At 38.3% G+C, this 17,443-nt stretch overlaps 1 protein-coding gene across 4 annotated transcripts in view; it reads right to left on the bottom strand.

The window, feature by feature from the left end:
- ccdc102a (coiled-coil domain containing 102A) overlaps positions 1–17,443 on the bottom strand; it is a 47,797-nt gene that overhangs the window by 16,565 nt on the left and 13,789 nt on the right. For all 4 annotated transcript variants that reach the window (XR_001776476.2, XM_008405025.3, XM_081604951.1 and 1 more), the window contains exons 3-6: positions 11,811–12,049; positions 10,702–10,810; positions 2,864–2,980; positions 633–842 (exon numbers count right to left, since the gene is read on the bottom strand). Coding sequence is in view for 3 of the 4 variants with exons in the window: in XM_008405025.3 (XP_008403247.1) it covers positions 633–842; positions 2,864–2,980; positions 10,702–10,810; positions 11,811–12,049 (675 nt within the window). In the remaining variant the exon portion in view is untranslated. The remainder of the gene's footprint in view (positions 1–632; positions 843–2,863; positions 2,981–10,701; positions 10,811–11,810; positions 12,050–17,443) is intronic.

Below are 17,443 nucleotides of genomic sequence, written 5' to 3'. Positions count from 1 at the left end.
TTGGATGACACTGAAATCCAGCAGTTAAGGTTTTGTAACCATATTTATGTCTGCCCCTCCAGCAGGGAGACATGATAGCTTGTATTCTAAACCAGGAAATTTAGCCACTGCTGCACAACAATCTGAACTGAAAGATTCACAACATAGTTTTTTGGACACATTTGCACAAATGTGAATAACTGCAGATGCCATAATAACTCAACTACTACATATAATCACAGTTTGGAAATGGCAATGCTTATTTCAACAAAGAGCAGGGCAGCACACACCCTGTCTTCCATTTCTTAGATATAGGCTATACTAAAGTAGTGTCACTGGCTCCTCCATTGGGTCAGAGAAGGAAGCGCAACAAATCAAAGTCAGTTACCTATGTCATTTTAACCTTAAGTCAGTGAATGTATGACAACCTGGACCTGTAATGCCCCTGAGCCACCACCAGAGGGAGTGGCAAAGCTGAAGCACTTGTTTGTCATGGGCGTTGAGTCTGACCATTGCCTTCTACCATATACCAAGCAAAGAAGCAGAAAACTAATCATAAATTTACTAATTTACTTTTAATTTACGTTTTTTACTTTACTACTGTAAATTCTGTGAAAACAATTTTTGATTGCTTACAGGTTTGTGGTACCCACTTTGTTTCTCTCAAATAACTCGCTCTGGATGGCTTTTAAGTCTGTGTCAAGTGCCGAGGCGGCCTGCCGACGTTTCTTGGCCAGCTGCTCTTCCAGGTCTTCCACCTGAGCCCGCAGCTTTTTGTTGTCCCTCTCCAGGGCCAGTTTCTCCGTCTCCAAGCGCTCCCTGCGGCCCCACTCTGCAGCGTTCTCCACCTGCAGTCTCTCCATCTGATGGAGACATGCAGTCAGTATTAGATACGTCCTGATACCACACATCCAGCGTTGCATAGATGCACAGAACATAGCAGATGCTCAGCTGAAAAACGCAGAACAAAGGACAGAAATGCAAGGGGCTAAAGCTAAAGCTGGATGTGGAAGTCATTAGACACTGGCTTGAGTGAAACACTGGAGACTTCTGACACCTAAGTAGTCAGCCTAACTGGCTTCAATCTGGTCTTCAATCTGTGAATTATTCTCAAACTAACAACAAACAAACAAAATTGGCTCACTGCTAACTGTCAGTATGGCTATGCCTGTCACATTAAACAATAAATTAATCAGATGATAAAATAAAATGAGCTCAATAAGAAAATGAGGGATATAATATTGCTCGTTGGTTTTCATCGTATCTCTCTTCCTACAAAAGAGACTGAATGTCAAAAAGTTTCATTCACGTGCCTCGAATGACTGACAGTCTATTTTCATTGAGGTGTTTAAATACAGAAGGCCAATGCAAAATAATGCGTACTAAGAGTTTGCTTAATTGCAAGAGATGATGCCCATTTAATCTAACTGAAAAGCCAGCACTTTGAAAAATGCTGCAAACATTTGTGTATTACATTACACAGTAGAATTTCCCCACAAAAGTCCATTCATCCATCCTGCACCCTTGTCCCTTGGTGGGGTCGGGAGGGCTGCTGGTGCCTCTCCAGCTAATGTTCCGGACGAGAGGCGGGGTCACCCTGGACAGGTCGCCAGTCTGTCGCAGGGCAACACAGAGACACACAGGACAAACAACCATGCACACACACTCACACCTAGGGGCAATTTGGAGAGGCCAATTAACCTGACAGTCATGTTTTTGGACTGTGGGAGGAAACCGGAGTACCTGGAGAAAACCCACCATGCACAGGGAGAACATGCAAACTCCATGCAGAAAGACCGGGGCTGGGAATCGAACCCAGAACCTTCTTGCTGCAAGGCAACAGCTCTACCAACTGCGCCACTGTGCAGACCCCCCACAAAAGTCATACTTGGCAATATAACCTGTTTGAGCCAAATGATTTATTCACAGAGACTTCAAAATCTGTTTCATTTATTTATGGTTTATATATTTTGTATATTTGAAATGTCTTCCAGTTACAGTGTTAAATGTTCCTTAGAAATTAACTTAATTATTTTTGAAAGGGCATATTTGCATTTTAATGCCATTTTATGCTAATAGTTTTTGCCTCAAAATGGCAATATTATTGTCATATTGATTAATTTCTGGGAGAATTAATCACCCAGCAAAATTTGTTATCATTTGTTATGACAGGTGTAAGCATAACTTATTGGATTGGTTGTCAGCTGTTATAACAACCACATCATTTTCAAATGAAAGACCAGCTGATGAGCTGATTGTCAACAGCACAGCCTGGAAGCAAAACACTGCCAGGACGTTTTTGCTGCTTCTAGAACTTGATGATTTTTTTGGTGTGCAAGAACCTACATATAAGACCAAAAATATGTCAGAGCTATGGCAGATATAGATTTAAAGTAATCCTTCAGTTTTGCCGACATCTTTCCTTTGACTGCAAGTGCTGTTAATGTTTTGGAGCAGCAGTTAGTGGAAGGGTTTGATTGCTATAATAAATATTTTTCTATTATTGAGGATGGGGTAAAGTCTTGTAAAAACTGTTTTTACTAAACTTTTACTATTTTATTTTCAAAATGTGTACTTCTTTTGCTTTGTTTTATTATGTCTTAGTGATAAAATTATCTGTCTCCTTTCCTATGAAAAGACTAATGCAAGAATCCAGCGACAACTTGGTGGTCATTGTGCATTTTTCATCATGATGAAACACCTGTCACCAGTTGATATCAATAAAGTGGAATCCATGGGCTCAAGGTCAAGAAATTTCCTAACACACACACACACACACACACACAACCCTCGCTCCCCTCCACACACACACACACACACACGCACACACACACACACACATCCAACATCCCACACACCTGTCCTTGCAGTCCTGTTACCTTACCTCAGCTCGAAGCTCAGCCAGTTTCTTATCCATATTGGTCCGAGCTCCCAGTTCATCTTCCAAGTCTTCAGAGATGCGGCCTAGTTCATCCTGATGTATTTCCTTCAGCAGATTCAGCTAAATGGTGTCAAAAGAAACAAGAATAATGTGTGTGTGTGTGTGTGTATATATATATATATACACTGCTCAAAAAAATAAAGGGAACCCTTTATTTTTTTGAGCAGTATATATATAAAAAATAATCAAACTGAATATTTGGTTATTTTTTAAGTCCCTCTGTCATTTGACATGTTATAATTAACACCTTTGACTGTCGCACATGGAGACATGATAGACTTTACGCAAAGAGTTCATCACAGAGGAAACTAAAATCAATCAAATAAAAGATCCTTTCTGAATATCATCTCATGGACACTGAACTAAATGCGTCTTTCTGACTGGGAGCTGACAGCATGTTGAAGAGTTATGGACACCTTGGTTAGGAAGCTCTGCTTTGACAGGTAATTTGACAGGTAACAATATTTCGGGTCGGACCAGAATTATTTGCCTGATGGTGGTCGGGCTTCTAATGAGTTTACATTTAATGAGTTTGGAGCACACAGAGAAAACCTAAAGAGAATGTGATCTACTTATTGTAGTTTAAGTAGAGGAATAACAGCTGACTGTTGACAGAGGAAAGAAATTAAAGTGCAGATCCGATAGGCAGAAACAAGCGCAGTGCGCTGGGCAATAAATGCGCTTAAATGCTCCACCGTTACGCTCCAATTAATCACACATGAGATGACAAACGCCAAATATACAATATATAGTTACACTGCTTACGTTAATGGTGTTTTAAAAACAAAACCAGTAAAAACTTAACTGAGTTAATATGTCAGATTCCCTCCTCACCCTCGTCTTGATAAGAACAGAGAGCAGTTCGCTGGTTTCTGTCCAGACTGTGATCAGCTGACCACTTGGTCCGTAGACAGTTTCAACTTTATGCACAGAGAACATCGTGGAGCTCATTATTAATCATACTAAGAACAATATCAGTCAGAGGATCATCTCTGATCTGGTCGCTTTAACGGACCAGCGGCTTTGGAGCGTCTAGCGCAGCTGATCCGCTTCTGCTGAGTTTTTCTCCCGCTGAGGGATCAGGAAACGATCAGAGTTCTGCCGTCTTCTAATCACGTCATTTCGTGAAATGTTACCTGATTTCAAAAACGCTCTGGCAGAGAAATAATAAATGTTTCGTTTGATGACTACAAATTGGAAATAAAATGATTTTTTCTTTGACGGTCAACGAAAAAACTCCAGCGCCACCTCTGCTCCAAACTACGAACATTGTCGGCCCCTCTTCGGTTTTTGCTTTTTTTTGCGGAGGATCAATAAATAACTTATTGGTGTTTTACCATCACCACCAGGTATGAAGTGCTTTAGCCTTTGAGTTGCACCACAGCGCAGCACAACTGAAACATCCAGGAGAAGAATATCAGCTTGTTGTTATGAGTATAAAGGAGGCTGGTATCGCGCCTGATAAAAATCTATTTATTTATGTCATCACATGGACTTATATATAAAGTTTTATACATTTTCTTTTCATATATTTATTATTGTTTTTCTTCTTTAGATATTAGCTTAGAATGATTCCAAATAATGTACAGGAATAACCTGGTAACCAGGTGAGTCTTTCTCCCCTGGAATGTGGACTGTTACCAGTACCGGGTTGATTCTGAGCCTTCAAATGATTTTAACAGAAGTTTCACATAACTGCATAGAGCAGCTCATTGATGCAGCAGCTATGTAGCCTGACATAAAAACATTTTGCTAGACAATGTCAAACATTGAGAAGTGTTAATTATTATCAAACATTATCAAACACGGCGTTTTGAAGTCAAAAATACCTCAGAAATATACAGAGCCAAGTAGGAGAATCAACTCATTGAAAGTAAAGATGTGCCGATCAGGTTTTTTCCTGCCGATTCCAATTCCGATCACCGATACCGATCACAGACACCGATCACATAATTAATATGTTTTTAATCATAAACACTACCGGTTACATTATGTGGAAAAAGGAACCATGAAGAAAACTAAACAAAACAGGCATTGTGCAAATTGTACTGCTATTGGTAATACCATCTTTAACAGACTGAGAACATATGAAGGCTCTGAAGAGGCTAAATAATGCAAAGAGTCAAAATAAAACCTCTCAACATTGCCAAAAAATTCAAGTATAAAATACAGGCAAATACAGGTTCCATTACAATAAACAATCCTGAGTTACTGAATGAAAACTTCCTGATAGCATGGCGGCTAGCTGATTACTGCTAGTTCTGAGTGGCTGTTTCTGACTGAGCAGAGTAATTATGCAGAACAGGGAGGAGATCGATTATTTTTTTAGAAATGATCTGTTTCATGTTAGGACAGCGAAAGTTTTAATATGTATGTAAAATGTATTTTTTTAGGTTAGATGCTGCAGCTTTAAACAGAGGTTCGGTGTGAGAGTCACTACCAGGTGGAGCAGAAGCGGCGCTCCGTCTGTGCTACGCGCTACATTACCTGTAGCGCGTAGCAGCGGTTCAACAGCGAGAGCAGAACCAGCGTCTTACCTCGCAGCTCGAAGACTTAAATAATTTTGCGGATTATTTGTTTAGCTTTCTGACCGTCATGCTAATCTGGGTGAGTGTTTGTATCTGTGCGCTGCTTTACCTGCTATCTGATCCTCCATATGTATTTTTTACTGCAGTGAGCCTCGATGTAGCCAAACTCTGTAAAGTATGGCATTGTTTTTATGTCGTATTAGCTTCGTCGTGTTGATGCATTTTGACCTGCTTCAATTTTCCGCCGCAACAGGCAAACTTCCCCATTCACTCAGTGCGTTATAGTTCCACATCGCTTAGGATTTGTTGCTGCGCGTTTGCGCAGTGTGAAGGAAAGAGGAGACCAGCTGCACAGGCAGGCTGAGAAATGAGAAGCAGGTGATCGGTATCGGCAACAAGAGCCAATGATCGCCGATCACCGATCATGCACTTTTTCACGAAAATCGGCCCGATTATGATCGGTGACCGATCGATCGGAACACATCTAATTTAAAGTTAAAACTCAGTTTCACACAAACACAAAGACACTAGCATAAATGTTTGGCTGTTGAACTGGACCGTTCCAGGTCGCTATTAAGCTAATTTTCTATTGGCAGCTTTACAAACGTTTCGCATTACATTACCAAGACACATTAAAACAAACCTTTATCTTGGCTTTTTCCTATTATTCCTCTTTCTTCTTCCCAAAACAATGTTTTTGAGACATTTGCTTACTTAACTTCTGACCGGAGCTTTGGACGTTTGGATGCTCTGCACGTTGCACGGCAGCTCATATTACCGGCGAAGTGTGCGGTACCTACCGCGGCCACGAGGGGGCCCCGAAGAGCAATATGTTTTTTGTTTTTTTTATCAATAAAATAATTTCTACATACATGATCAATCCGTGTATGGTTCGTTCTTTTTTTTTTTGTTTTTTTTTTTTGTTTGTTTCAAAATAAAATTGGAAAAACAAAACAAGCATGTATTTTTTTGTTTTTTCGTTTTTAAAACGAAATTAGAAAAACGGCAATTGCAAAAAGAAAAAAGAAAACAACCTGTTAACTTCACTTGTCATTATTTTATTATTTGACAAGCGGTCTGACCCGGAAGTTCTCTTTTAGTAGTATTTTTTTTGCCAGTCGCAAGTCAGTTGAAATAATGCTCCTGTGAGAAACAAATAATACCGGACATTGGTCACTTGCGGCTGGCAGAAAATACTAAGTATATAGTCTGAAACGAACAACCGTGTCTCCTTGCAGCCTGCATAGTTCTCTGTCCCGCATACTTAGTTTTAATACACTCGTCCAAAGCGGCATGTGATTAATTTGATGATACTTTCACACAGATAGCCTTTAACTCCGACTTTGTTTTGTATATGAAGCTAATGGCTGCTAAATGCAGCTTCCCATTCAGTAAATATCTAAAGGGCTAGTCCATCCATTTTTTATTTTTTTACCAACCTTTAAAATGCTCTGGTTTTAAAAAAGACGCTCAAACCGCGACTAGAACATTCTGCCAGTCATTCAAACCCTTTTGTTTAAGTTTTTTCTTTCTGAATAGCATTAGCATACCAATTATAATCCAGTATGTCATGAACAAGCATGCAAAAAAGGCTATCCACAATATACAATATCCTGGATAAATATTGTGTATTTATCCAAAAATAAATATACAATATATTGTATTGTATATACAAAAAAAATTGTATTTATATACAATATACTAATAGTAGTATCTATTTCAGGCAAATACCTGGAAATAGATTTCTACCAGGTAGGAAATGTTTGAAATAATGTGCCAGATTATTAAAAGCTTAACTAAATAAATGTTTGCCTACGGAAGAGGATTTGGGAAAGAAAAAATGTCATCATTCTGACTTCAATCTCAGAATTCAGACTTAAAAAAAGCAATCTTGTACACAGGGGTGAAAGTAGTTTTAAATTCTTGAGGGTACTATGAAAAAAAAAAAAAAAAAAAAAAATATATATATATATATATATATATATATATATATATATATATATATATATATATATATAAATTTCTTTGTGTGCTTTGGAGTTTCTGTGCTGATTAATTTTTTTTTTTTTTTTTGCGAAGCTATAAAAGCTGGGTAGCTCTTGAATTGCTACAAAATAAAGCCATGTTTCCTTCAGCCCACTGGCTGCAATGTTGACATGTTGAGATGCTATGAGACCTAAATTCTGAACATCATGGCCTGGAGTGCATCCCAGTTTTCCATGTCTGGCATATAACCATTCATTTAGCTTTTAAACTGGTTATATTGATAATCAGTAGCCTAGCATCATGACCTGTTTGTTCTGAAGATCCTGCAGCTTCCACTTCTCTTCCTAACATGGCGCCTCCTCACCCTGACTCTCATACTGACAGGATGAACCACAGAGCTCTGTTAGGTTAAAGCTCATCTTCTGAAGTTGGGATATTTTTTCTCCAACAGGATCCAGAGGAACCACCTCAAACCAGATGTTGGACTGGATTTTATTTCAATGTCATTTGTGAATGTTAGCTTCTCATTTTCAACAGTGGAGCTATAAAGGTGGAAAAAGGTTATAACTTTAGAGAAAATCTCATCAACATCAATATTTCCACTAAATAAGAGGCAAAAAAAATTTTTTTTTTTTGCCTCTCTCAAGATCTCTGAGCCTGGTAAAACAACCCGAACAGATGATCAACTCTAAACCACTTGCACTTTTTACTCTCTGTCTCTCTCTGTAAATTGAGCACATCCATTGCCATGGCAACCTCCTGCACTCCGCAAGCCGACCCGAGATTACGTTAAAAATATAATATTCAGTCCCTTACGATATTAGGTTTGCAGGCTTGATATTTATTTTGCGATCATTAATAAGTGCTCCCCTGAACACAGCGGTGGTTGATTAGTTCATTTTAAACTCCTGCTCTGCTAGTTATTTTGGTAATGGAACCGAAACGCACAGAATTGCGCAACACCTTGTTGAAACAATAATTATTCAGATTATTATTGTTGTTGGGTCATTAATTTGAACACGTTTTGTTGATTTTTTTGTTGTTTTTCTTTAATAAAGTTATGGACATTTTGATAAGGAGTCAGAGGAGGACGTGCTGGTCTCTGGGTCCTGACGGCGTTCACTTTGTCACTTAATGCAGAAATCGACTCAAAACCTTCCGCGATCAGCATATTGCTCTAGCAAAGAACAAACAGTTCAGAAACAATATGAAATGGGGGAAAAAAGTTATTTATTAACTGATTAAGTCGTGTTTTAGATTGTTCTTGAAAAACTAATAAGTCACAGCTGATCAGTGGGTGCTCTCAAGGCTGCACAGTGAACCCACTGATTCTTTACAGCAGACAGCCGCTCCCCTCTCTTGCAGGTACTGCGTACCCCCGCTAAATCTTTTAGTGGTACGCAGTACCCTACCGTTACCAGTAGAGCCTGAAATGAACAAGCTTGTCTCCCTGCAGCCTGCATAATGTATGTGATTCGGTCCCTGTGTAAGCCGGACAGAGAGAACTTCCGGGTCAGACCGCTTGCCAAAAATGAAATAATGAAAACCAAAATTTACAGCTCATTTTCTTTTTTCTTTTTGCAATTGCCGTTTTTCTAATTTCGTTTTAAAAACGAAAAAACAAAAATAACACATGCTTGTTTTGTTTTTGCAATTTTATTTTGAAATGAAAAAACCAAAGAACGAACCATACACGGATTAAGATCAAATATATATTATTGTAAAAACAAATCACTTCATCGTGAAATTGTGTGTCTTTGATATTATAATGACAGAAATTATTGCTAAAAAAAAAAAAAAAATCAGCTCAACTGAGGGGGTCCCTTAGAGGCCCTGGGGCCCTAAACGGCTACTTAGTTTGCTTATGCCTTGGGCCGGCCCTGCCTGTTTATTTGTAAATGATAAATGCTTATTTGACCTCCTTTTTCTATGTCTACTGCGCCTCCTAGTGGATTTTTCAGTTATATTTCCTTTCTGCTCCAACTCCCTGCCGGACCCCTTGTTGTCGATGTGACTAAAGATATATGCATTGATTAGTTTTTCTGGATCTTGCTGAAATATTAGTCCTCTAATCCTGGAGAAGAACATAAATGTTCTTCTGTGAAGGTTTTGTCTGCCTTCTCTATCATTTTATGTGTCTCTGAAGGTTCAGGTCAGAGTCCATCACTACTCCCAGGTTTTGGGCCCGACTGCTAGTTTATGGTTGTAATAACTGAAGCTGTGTGTTGACTCTACATTGTTATTCTTTAGGCTCAAAGATAATGACTTCAGTTTTGTTTGTGTTCAGCTGGAGAAAGTTATGGCACATTCACACACTAATTTGTTCTAAGCATCATCCTGTTTCATAGTTTAAAGCAGGTGTGTCAAACTCAATTTCACCGAGGGCCACTTCAGCATATTGGCCACCCTCAACGGGCCAAATTGACGGTACAAATCAGGAGTGCCCAGGTTCAGCCCTCCAGACTGCAACTTTTAGATGCATCCCTGCTAAAACACACCCCAGACAAAAGATTGACTTCCCTCATTAGCAGAAACTCAGTTCTGTAGAGGCTTATAATGAGTCAATGATCCAGGTGTGTTAGAGAAGGAATGCATCTAAAGTTGCAGATGGTAGCTCTGGAAAACTAGACTTGGGCAGCCCTAGCATGTGTATGAAAATACAATGTTAAAAATAAAGTAAACAACACCTCATATTGTTAAATAACGTTTTGTATGGTTAGGAAGCGGATTCAAAACCTTTGGTTGAAATGGCCCTTTAAATTCAAGTCTCCATTACAGACCAGAGAAAACTAAAGAGAATGCAACGTTGTGTTAATCCATTTGAGGAGCGGGGAGTTTATCTTGAGGAAATAAATGATGACGCAGAAGTTATTTAGACTGTAACATGCGCAGTCCACTGCGGACGCGGCTCCGCCACCGCGAAGAATTAAAAACCACTGGAAGTAACTCATCCAGAAGATTTAACAAATGGAGCCTGAGTGCACGTTACCCAGGAGAGCGGCGTTCTGGAGGAGCGCTGCAGACGTAACATCTGTCCGTTTCGGAGAAGCAAAACCCCGATAAAAAATAAAATAAAATAAAAATCTGGTAAAAGCGTAAACCGGGGGGGCACATAAAATGACATGGCGGGCCACATGTGGCCCGTGGGCCTTGAGTTTGACACATGTGGTTTAAAGGAATCCCTGTAATGGATTGTGTAATAGTGTGTGACTGTCATCAAACGACTAGATCCAGTCCATGAACCAGAGCCTCTGCCAGCAGTCTCACCTGTTTGAGCGCTTCCTGTTTGCTTTTACTAAGGTCCTCATATTTTAGTTTCCAATGGCTGAGCTCAGTCTCCAGTCTCTCGATGCTCTTACTCAGGGCCAACTTGTCTCTGGAGAAAACAGAAACAAACATTAGCAACACAACATGAAGAATTACTAGCTGAGTAAAATGGCAACTGCTATCTTTAAAATTTGTCCTCATAATGTTTTTCCACATAAAAGAGTCAGTATGGCGCAGCCTCCATTAGTCGGATTTTGCAATATTCAGACAAAAGCTTATTTGAAACTTCCTTTTTAATGGTTTTGTTTGACAAAGTTTCAGAAACTAAAAATAAATCAATAAATAGGGCGTACACAGGGTGTATGCAAAGATTAAGTGTCAATGGCTGATTTTAGAACCGGCCTAACCTTACTCAACTAAAATCCGATATGACTGGGTTCCTTCTTCCTTTACTACAGTCATAATCAATAAATTAGAAAATACATAATGAAGAGTTCCATTTGTGAGATTAAAAGTGCCTTTTAAAAATAACCTTTAGGCAGGTATTAAACATACTTTTCATTAAGTCCAGATTTCTGATTTTAAAAAGTGTTTTTTTATTGATATTATGTAATATTCTAATTTTAAATGTCACATTTTCATTGGCTCTTAGTAGAACATGATGATTAAGAGAAATAAAAATGTTAAAACATCAGTCTAATTTATATAAACTATACTTAGAGAGGAGTTATTGAAATAAATTAACTTCAATTATATTCTTATTTTCTGAATGAGTCTGTATTTTGTGTCATTTTTAGTATTTAATGAAAAAATCAAGCATTCTAAATCACAGTTTTAGTCACTATGACAGTTTAGCTTTTGTATCATTTTCACTGATAATGATAAGAAACTTAAGATGAATTCTCTAAGTGACTGGAGAACTGCTGCGTTCCATCACACGTTCATATTTTCCATTTGTCACAACCAAACTGAAGATAATCACCATAATAACGATGAAGAAAATAACAGCAGTTAGCTCCCCATAATGTCAGAGGTATCAAATTTAACTTATAACCTGCCATCCAGTGACCTGCAGTGACCCATTCCCCAGTAAGGCTGCTCCCTCTTACTCTCTCTCTTTCAGCAAGACTTTCTGCGACTCGTCAAGTCTGAGCTGCAGGGCGTTGAGCTTGCTGGAATCTTCCTCCACTGAGCTCATGTCCTCCCATAGCTGTCTGCTCCGTTCCTGCCGGCTCAGACATGATGATGAGCGGGAGCTGGCTGCACTGACACCCCGACTGCTCCAGCTGTCCTGAGCATCAGAACCTGGTGCTCCACTATGCAAGACTGACTCCAGCAGCTCCAAGTCCTTACAGAAAGGGAGAGAAATTCACTACAGGCTAAAAGTGAGCTCTGAGCACAAACTCTCAGTATTATCTATCACTGAGAAACAAAGTCACATATTACATTAAATAACAGAACTCATGAGGAAAGAGCAACTCAACTCAGCACTCTTCAAAAACACATGTGTAACATGCCACATTAGAACAGGTGCTGGTTCTATCAGATAAAGCTGATTCAAGATGGATGCTCTTGTTCGTTGATAAATGTGGCCAAGTTTGGCCACATTTATCTCTGGTAAATGTGGCTCTGGTAAAGTATGATAGACTAATAGAGAGTGACAGATTTTCAGTAATAGCATTAACACAAATATTAGGTCAGAGTCTATAGGAAGAAAAGTGAAACATCGTGGGGTCTTAGCTTAGACCGTTTCTGCATTTCCACATCATGTCCATCTCCCAGGTAACCAGCTTGTGGCTACAGCAACACACACACATTGCTATCTTCTCAACTATCAGAAAAGATGGCAGTTGATATTAGAAATGTCCATGTTAAGGACCATACTATCAGAAACACAGCAAACCAGGAGGAAGAAAGGCCTTAGAAATGATTATAATGAGACAAATTTAAAATGAGAATGGCCAAAACAATGGCTACAAAGATAAATGATTGGAAACCTCAACAGCAGCAGGAAGAATTTAGTTTTCAAAGCAAACTCAGCCCAATTCGTATTGGGCTGAGTTTGCCCAATAGTCAGTGATTCTGGTGATTTCTTGGATTGTGTTGGAAAGAAACAAACTGCTATGAATAGATTAGACCAATCGGAATTATAGAAATCCGAATTTAACCAGTTTTTTCACTTGTAAATTGCATTGCGACTATTTATTTATTTATTTTAATTGGTGGTGTATAGATAAACTGAATAGAAATGAAATGACTGGTTACGTTGAGGCTAGTAGTCCTCCACACTGCTGGTTTAGGTTCCAGTACAGACCTTGGTGCCTTTGCTTCATCTCTTCCCCAAATCTCTTTTTGCCTTTTTATTTCAGGTAAACAATTCTGGAATCAATATTGTGTCTGCATAAATTATAAAGGTAATCTTCCCACCCCTCTGCTAAGTTCACTTCTACATTATCACATTGGCTTAACTACACACGCTTAAACAGAAACTTGTTGTTCTACATTGCAGGCACCAGAGGGCCCTAGTGTGAGCCAAACTGTGTTGAACCACATGTGGAAGCACTCTGAGGGACCAAAGAAGGGAGGCAGGAAATGAAGCTGAACTGTGTCTGAGCAGTAGACAGACACAGTTCAGTCCACCCCCCCCGCCATCCCCCCCTCCCACACACACACACACACACACACACACACACACAATTATGGTGGACTGGGAACCCACATGTGAACTCATCTTTTCTTAAACACTGCTCCAACAATCTGATGGTCAGCATGCACAGCCATGTTAAAGTCACTGATTTAAACTCAGAAACGTTTAATATGAAGAATATAACATTGCTCTCTTAGTGTGAGGACATGATACAGCTTATTTTGCACTGACTTCTGTTCATTTTTCATTCATTTCTATGGCCTAGCCCTAAACCCAACCTTTAGTAGTACATGGATAACCCTAACCTAAACTCAATTAACACTAGGGCTGAACAGATTGCGGTTTTCTGGCCGATCGCCTATTACCAATCTTTAAAAAGCCTGAGCTGCCAATTCTGATTTTGGCCGATACCAATTTTTTTTGTCTGAAATGTTGCTAAATATAGCAAGAAAGTCGCTGAGTTGGCAACAGTGGGGTGAATATTGTTAACTGCAAACATGCAGACATGATCTGGTTGGTCTGTCAGTCAAACCTCTCTCACTGTAGAGCAGAAGAAGACAGTGGCTGATTTTTTAAAACCTTTACCAATCACCAAACTATCAATGTAACATAAATGTTTCACTAATGTCATAAATCTTATTTTAGCATAGTGTTTTCTTCAGCAAAGTCACTGAGGAGGACTATCTGAAATACACATTTCAAATATCTACAATTACATTACGACTAGTCATAAAGTAAATTCAAGATATCTCGATTTTGGTTTTGACTAGTCATAATTCTAATTAAAGATATCTCGAATTACTCCATAATTCAAGATATATTAAATGTATTTTTGGATAGAATATATGTAGCTTTGACTAGTGAAAACTAAATTATAGATATCTTAAAAGTAAATAATGACTAGACAAAACTAAATTAAAGATATCTTGAATTGTAATTTTGACTAGTCAAAATTCCTTTTTAAGATACAGTATCTCTAAATGAATTCGAGATATCGTGAATTACACAGCTTTTCTATTTAAGATATAATATTGACATTCTGACTAGTCAGAATGGCATTACTGATATCTTGAATTAGTATTCTGTCTAGTCAAAACGTCCCTGACTTGCGTAGCAATTTGAAAGTTTAATAAAACAATGAAAAATAGAGAAAACGAATAAAGATGTTTGAAAATGGTTTGACAATAGCAATTTTAGCTTTTCAAAGCTGTTTTTAAGTGCATTCGGTTCGTCGGAAATGAATAAACAGGAAATGCTTTGCAGATATCAGAAGCAGTCTTATAGTTTGTGAAGTTTTGCTATCTCCGCATTTCCAACATTGTCGAACTCCTTCTAATTTGTAGCATTTACTGACAATTTTGTGCAGGAAACATAAAATTCTGCAGGCAACTGTTTGGACACCACAAAGGGGCTTCCACGTCATTCTTAATTCAGATATCTAAAATTGTAATTTTGACTAGTCATAATTGTGTTGAAGATATCTTAAATCGTACGGATATATATCCCGTCAAATGACAGATTCAATGACGTAATTTGAGATATCTTGAAAGAAATTTTGACTAGTCAAAAATGTAATTACAGATATCTTAAATTACCATTCCGGATAGTCAAAATGTAGTTTTGTCTAGTCAAAATGCATTTTTAAATATCTGGAATGCAATTCCAGATAGTCAGACGAAACCGAATTTTTGTTACAAAGTCTTGCCACAGCCGCATATAATGCATAGCGGCTTGTAATGTGGGAATTACCTATGGGAATAATTCCATTCTCCTGTCTCTTCTCTGGGCCTTTTCCTCTTCGCAAAGAAACTTTCCAAAGACATCTGATCTGTTTCTCATTTTGTTGCTTTTTTTTTTTTAACAATGATACAAGTTACATAAACAGTAACTAAACGAACAATGAGGCTTGAGGAAGGAAAAGAGCAAAAAAGTACAAAAAGAAAAAGGTTAAATACAGCAATTAGGGCAAATTACGTGAGAAATTCTTTACAAATTGAAGTAGTCTTTAAAACTTTAGTATTGGTACAGTACTTAAGAGAATACAAATATGAAGAAACATTAAATTTAGGTTTCAATTTAAGAAATTTGCAGCTGTGGATATTAAATTTTGCTAAAATTAATATTAAATGTACAACAAATGCTTTATTTTTTGGAGTGCTTAAACAGAAAAAGCCACATAATATAGTTTTAAAGTTAAACGGTACGTCTATTTCCAATTTTTTTTTTTAGGAGTAAAAGAATATATTTCCAAAATATTTAAATATAAGAGCAGTCCCAGAAAAGATGAGTGATGGTCTCCTGAGAATTGTGACAAAATTAACATAGAGGATCTACAATAGGGTGATATTTAAATATTTTACTATCAACAGGATAACATCTACGTAGAATTTTTAGAGACACTTCTTGAATCTTATTAGTTATTAACCCATTTAATCCCAAATTTTTCCCAGACATGAAAATATTGAACTTAGAACTAATCAAGGGGAAATCATTTTTAAAATTGTGGAAAAATATATGAAAAAGTGTGTTTAATGATCGGTCACAATTGTGACCGGTGGGATAATATGGTGTTCTTACTAAGATGAAATAAAAGTGCTTTTTCCAAATAGACAAGATCATAATATGTGAACATTGTTTCTTTATTGGAATATATCTTGCCACAGCATTACTTTAGTGCAACATTTGCTCTGTAAAGTACAAATTTGACTATCTGTATATTCTAAACCAAGGTAAATTTGAGTACTTGAGTGTTTATGCATAATTATATTGAACCTTAGTCAGTTGTAGTGTCATCACAGTAACAAAGATCATAAATATTACATCTACAGTAGAGGCTTTCATTTATATTTCTGAAAATAATGAACATTTGTCACACTGTCATAAAGTAAGACTAAATAGGACTAAGTAGTCCAGGAGTCTCCAACTCCAGGGATTGAGGGCCGGGGTCATGCATCTTTTCCATCCGCCTCTGCTTCAACACACCTGAATCAGGTGAATAGCAGGACTCTGGAGAACTGGACTGCATACTGAGGAGGTGATCCATTTAATTCAGGTGTGTTGGACCAGGGACACACCTGGAAGTTACAAGATACCAGATCCCCAGGCCTGGAATCAAAGGCCAGTGGTTTGGCTCCTTCTCACCAATTGGGGACCTTGATATTCTTCAATTTTGGGTTATTTCATCCCTTCCTTACTTCCCATGTTCTTTCTTGAAGCACTCATTGTGCAATAAAGCCTTGAATTTCTCCAAGGCATGGGTGGTGCAAAAGCAACATCTCTGGAAACAATTTTTGCATTGACTGACCAGTAAGCATCTTGGTCACATCTTGTCATAACTTGAAGAGAAGTGTCCATTTGAGATAAATTTCCATGACCTACTGGCCTTGTACCAAACCTTTCCATAAGATAATAAGCCACAACCCATTGTAATAGTCGGAATTGTGTAGTATCTAGTATCTCTGATGATGTCACATGTATGCACCGCTGCTTCTCTGTAGAGAGCGTGGGGACACGTGCTACAGTTGGATACCCGAACTGAGACAGACATGTAGCTCTCTTAAGTTCAGTAATGTTACGGGTTGTCTTGGACTCTGCTTATTTCATGTATGAATGTATAGCAGCCGTTCAACCGGGCTTGTAAGGTTGGTGAAGAGTATTTTATTAAAGGGACGACACTGTGGAATTCTCAGTACCAGTGTGGTTGTGAGTTACTAACCGTTCAGTCGAGTCTATCGCCTCCTCTCCTCCCTTAAACACAACCCAAACCGTTACACCACGATGAGCAAATCTGTCGTTCCTCCTACGACACATTTGTAAAATAATATCTGAAAAGTAAATGGCCTGTACTTGTATAGTTCTTTATCAAGTCCAAATGACCTGAAAATGCTTTTCACCACATTTAATCTTTCACCCATTCACACACACACACACACACATTCACACACTGATAGCAGTAAGCTACTAGATTGTAGCTACAGCTTCCCTGACACAGCTTGACATAAGTAAGGCAGTCATTCACTGGCACCACCAGCTCCTCTGACTACCACCAGTTGGCATGGTGGGTGAATCGTCCTCTTGATCAAGGTCACAACGACT

Source organism: Poecilia reticulata, chromosome 3 (genome assembly GCF_904066995.2).
Source record: "Poecilia reticulata chromosome 3, P_reticulata-male-v2, whole genome shotgun sequence".
In the NCBI taxonomy this organism is placed as follows: domain Eukaryota; kingdom Metazoa; phylum Chordata; class Actinopteri; order Cyprinodontiformes; family Poeciliidae; genus Poecilia; species Poecilia reticulata.
The sequence above is the reverse complement of the archived record's forward strand: the minus strand, read 5'-3'. Positions and strand labels throughout refer to the sequence as shown.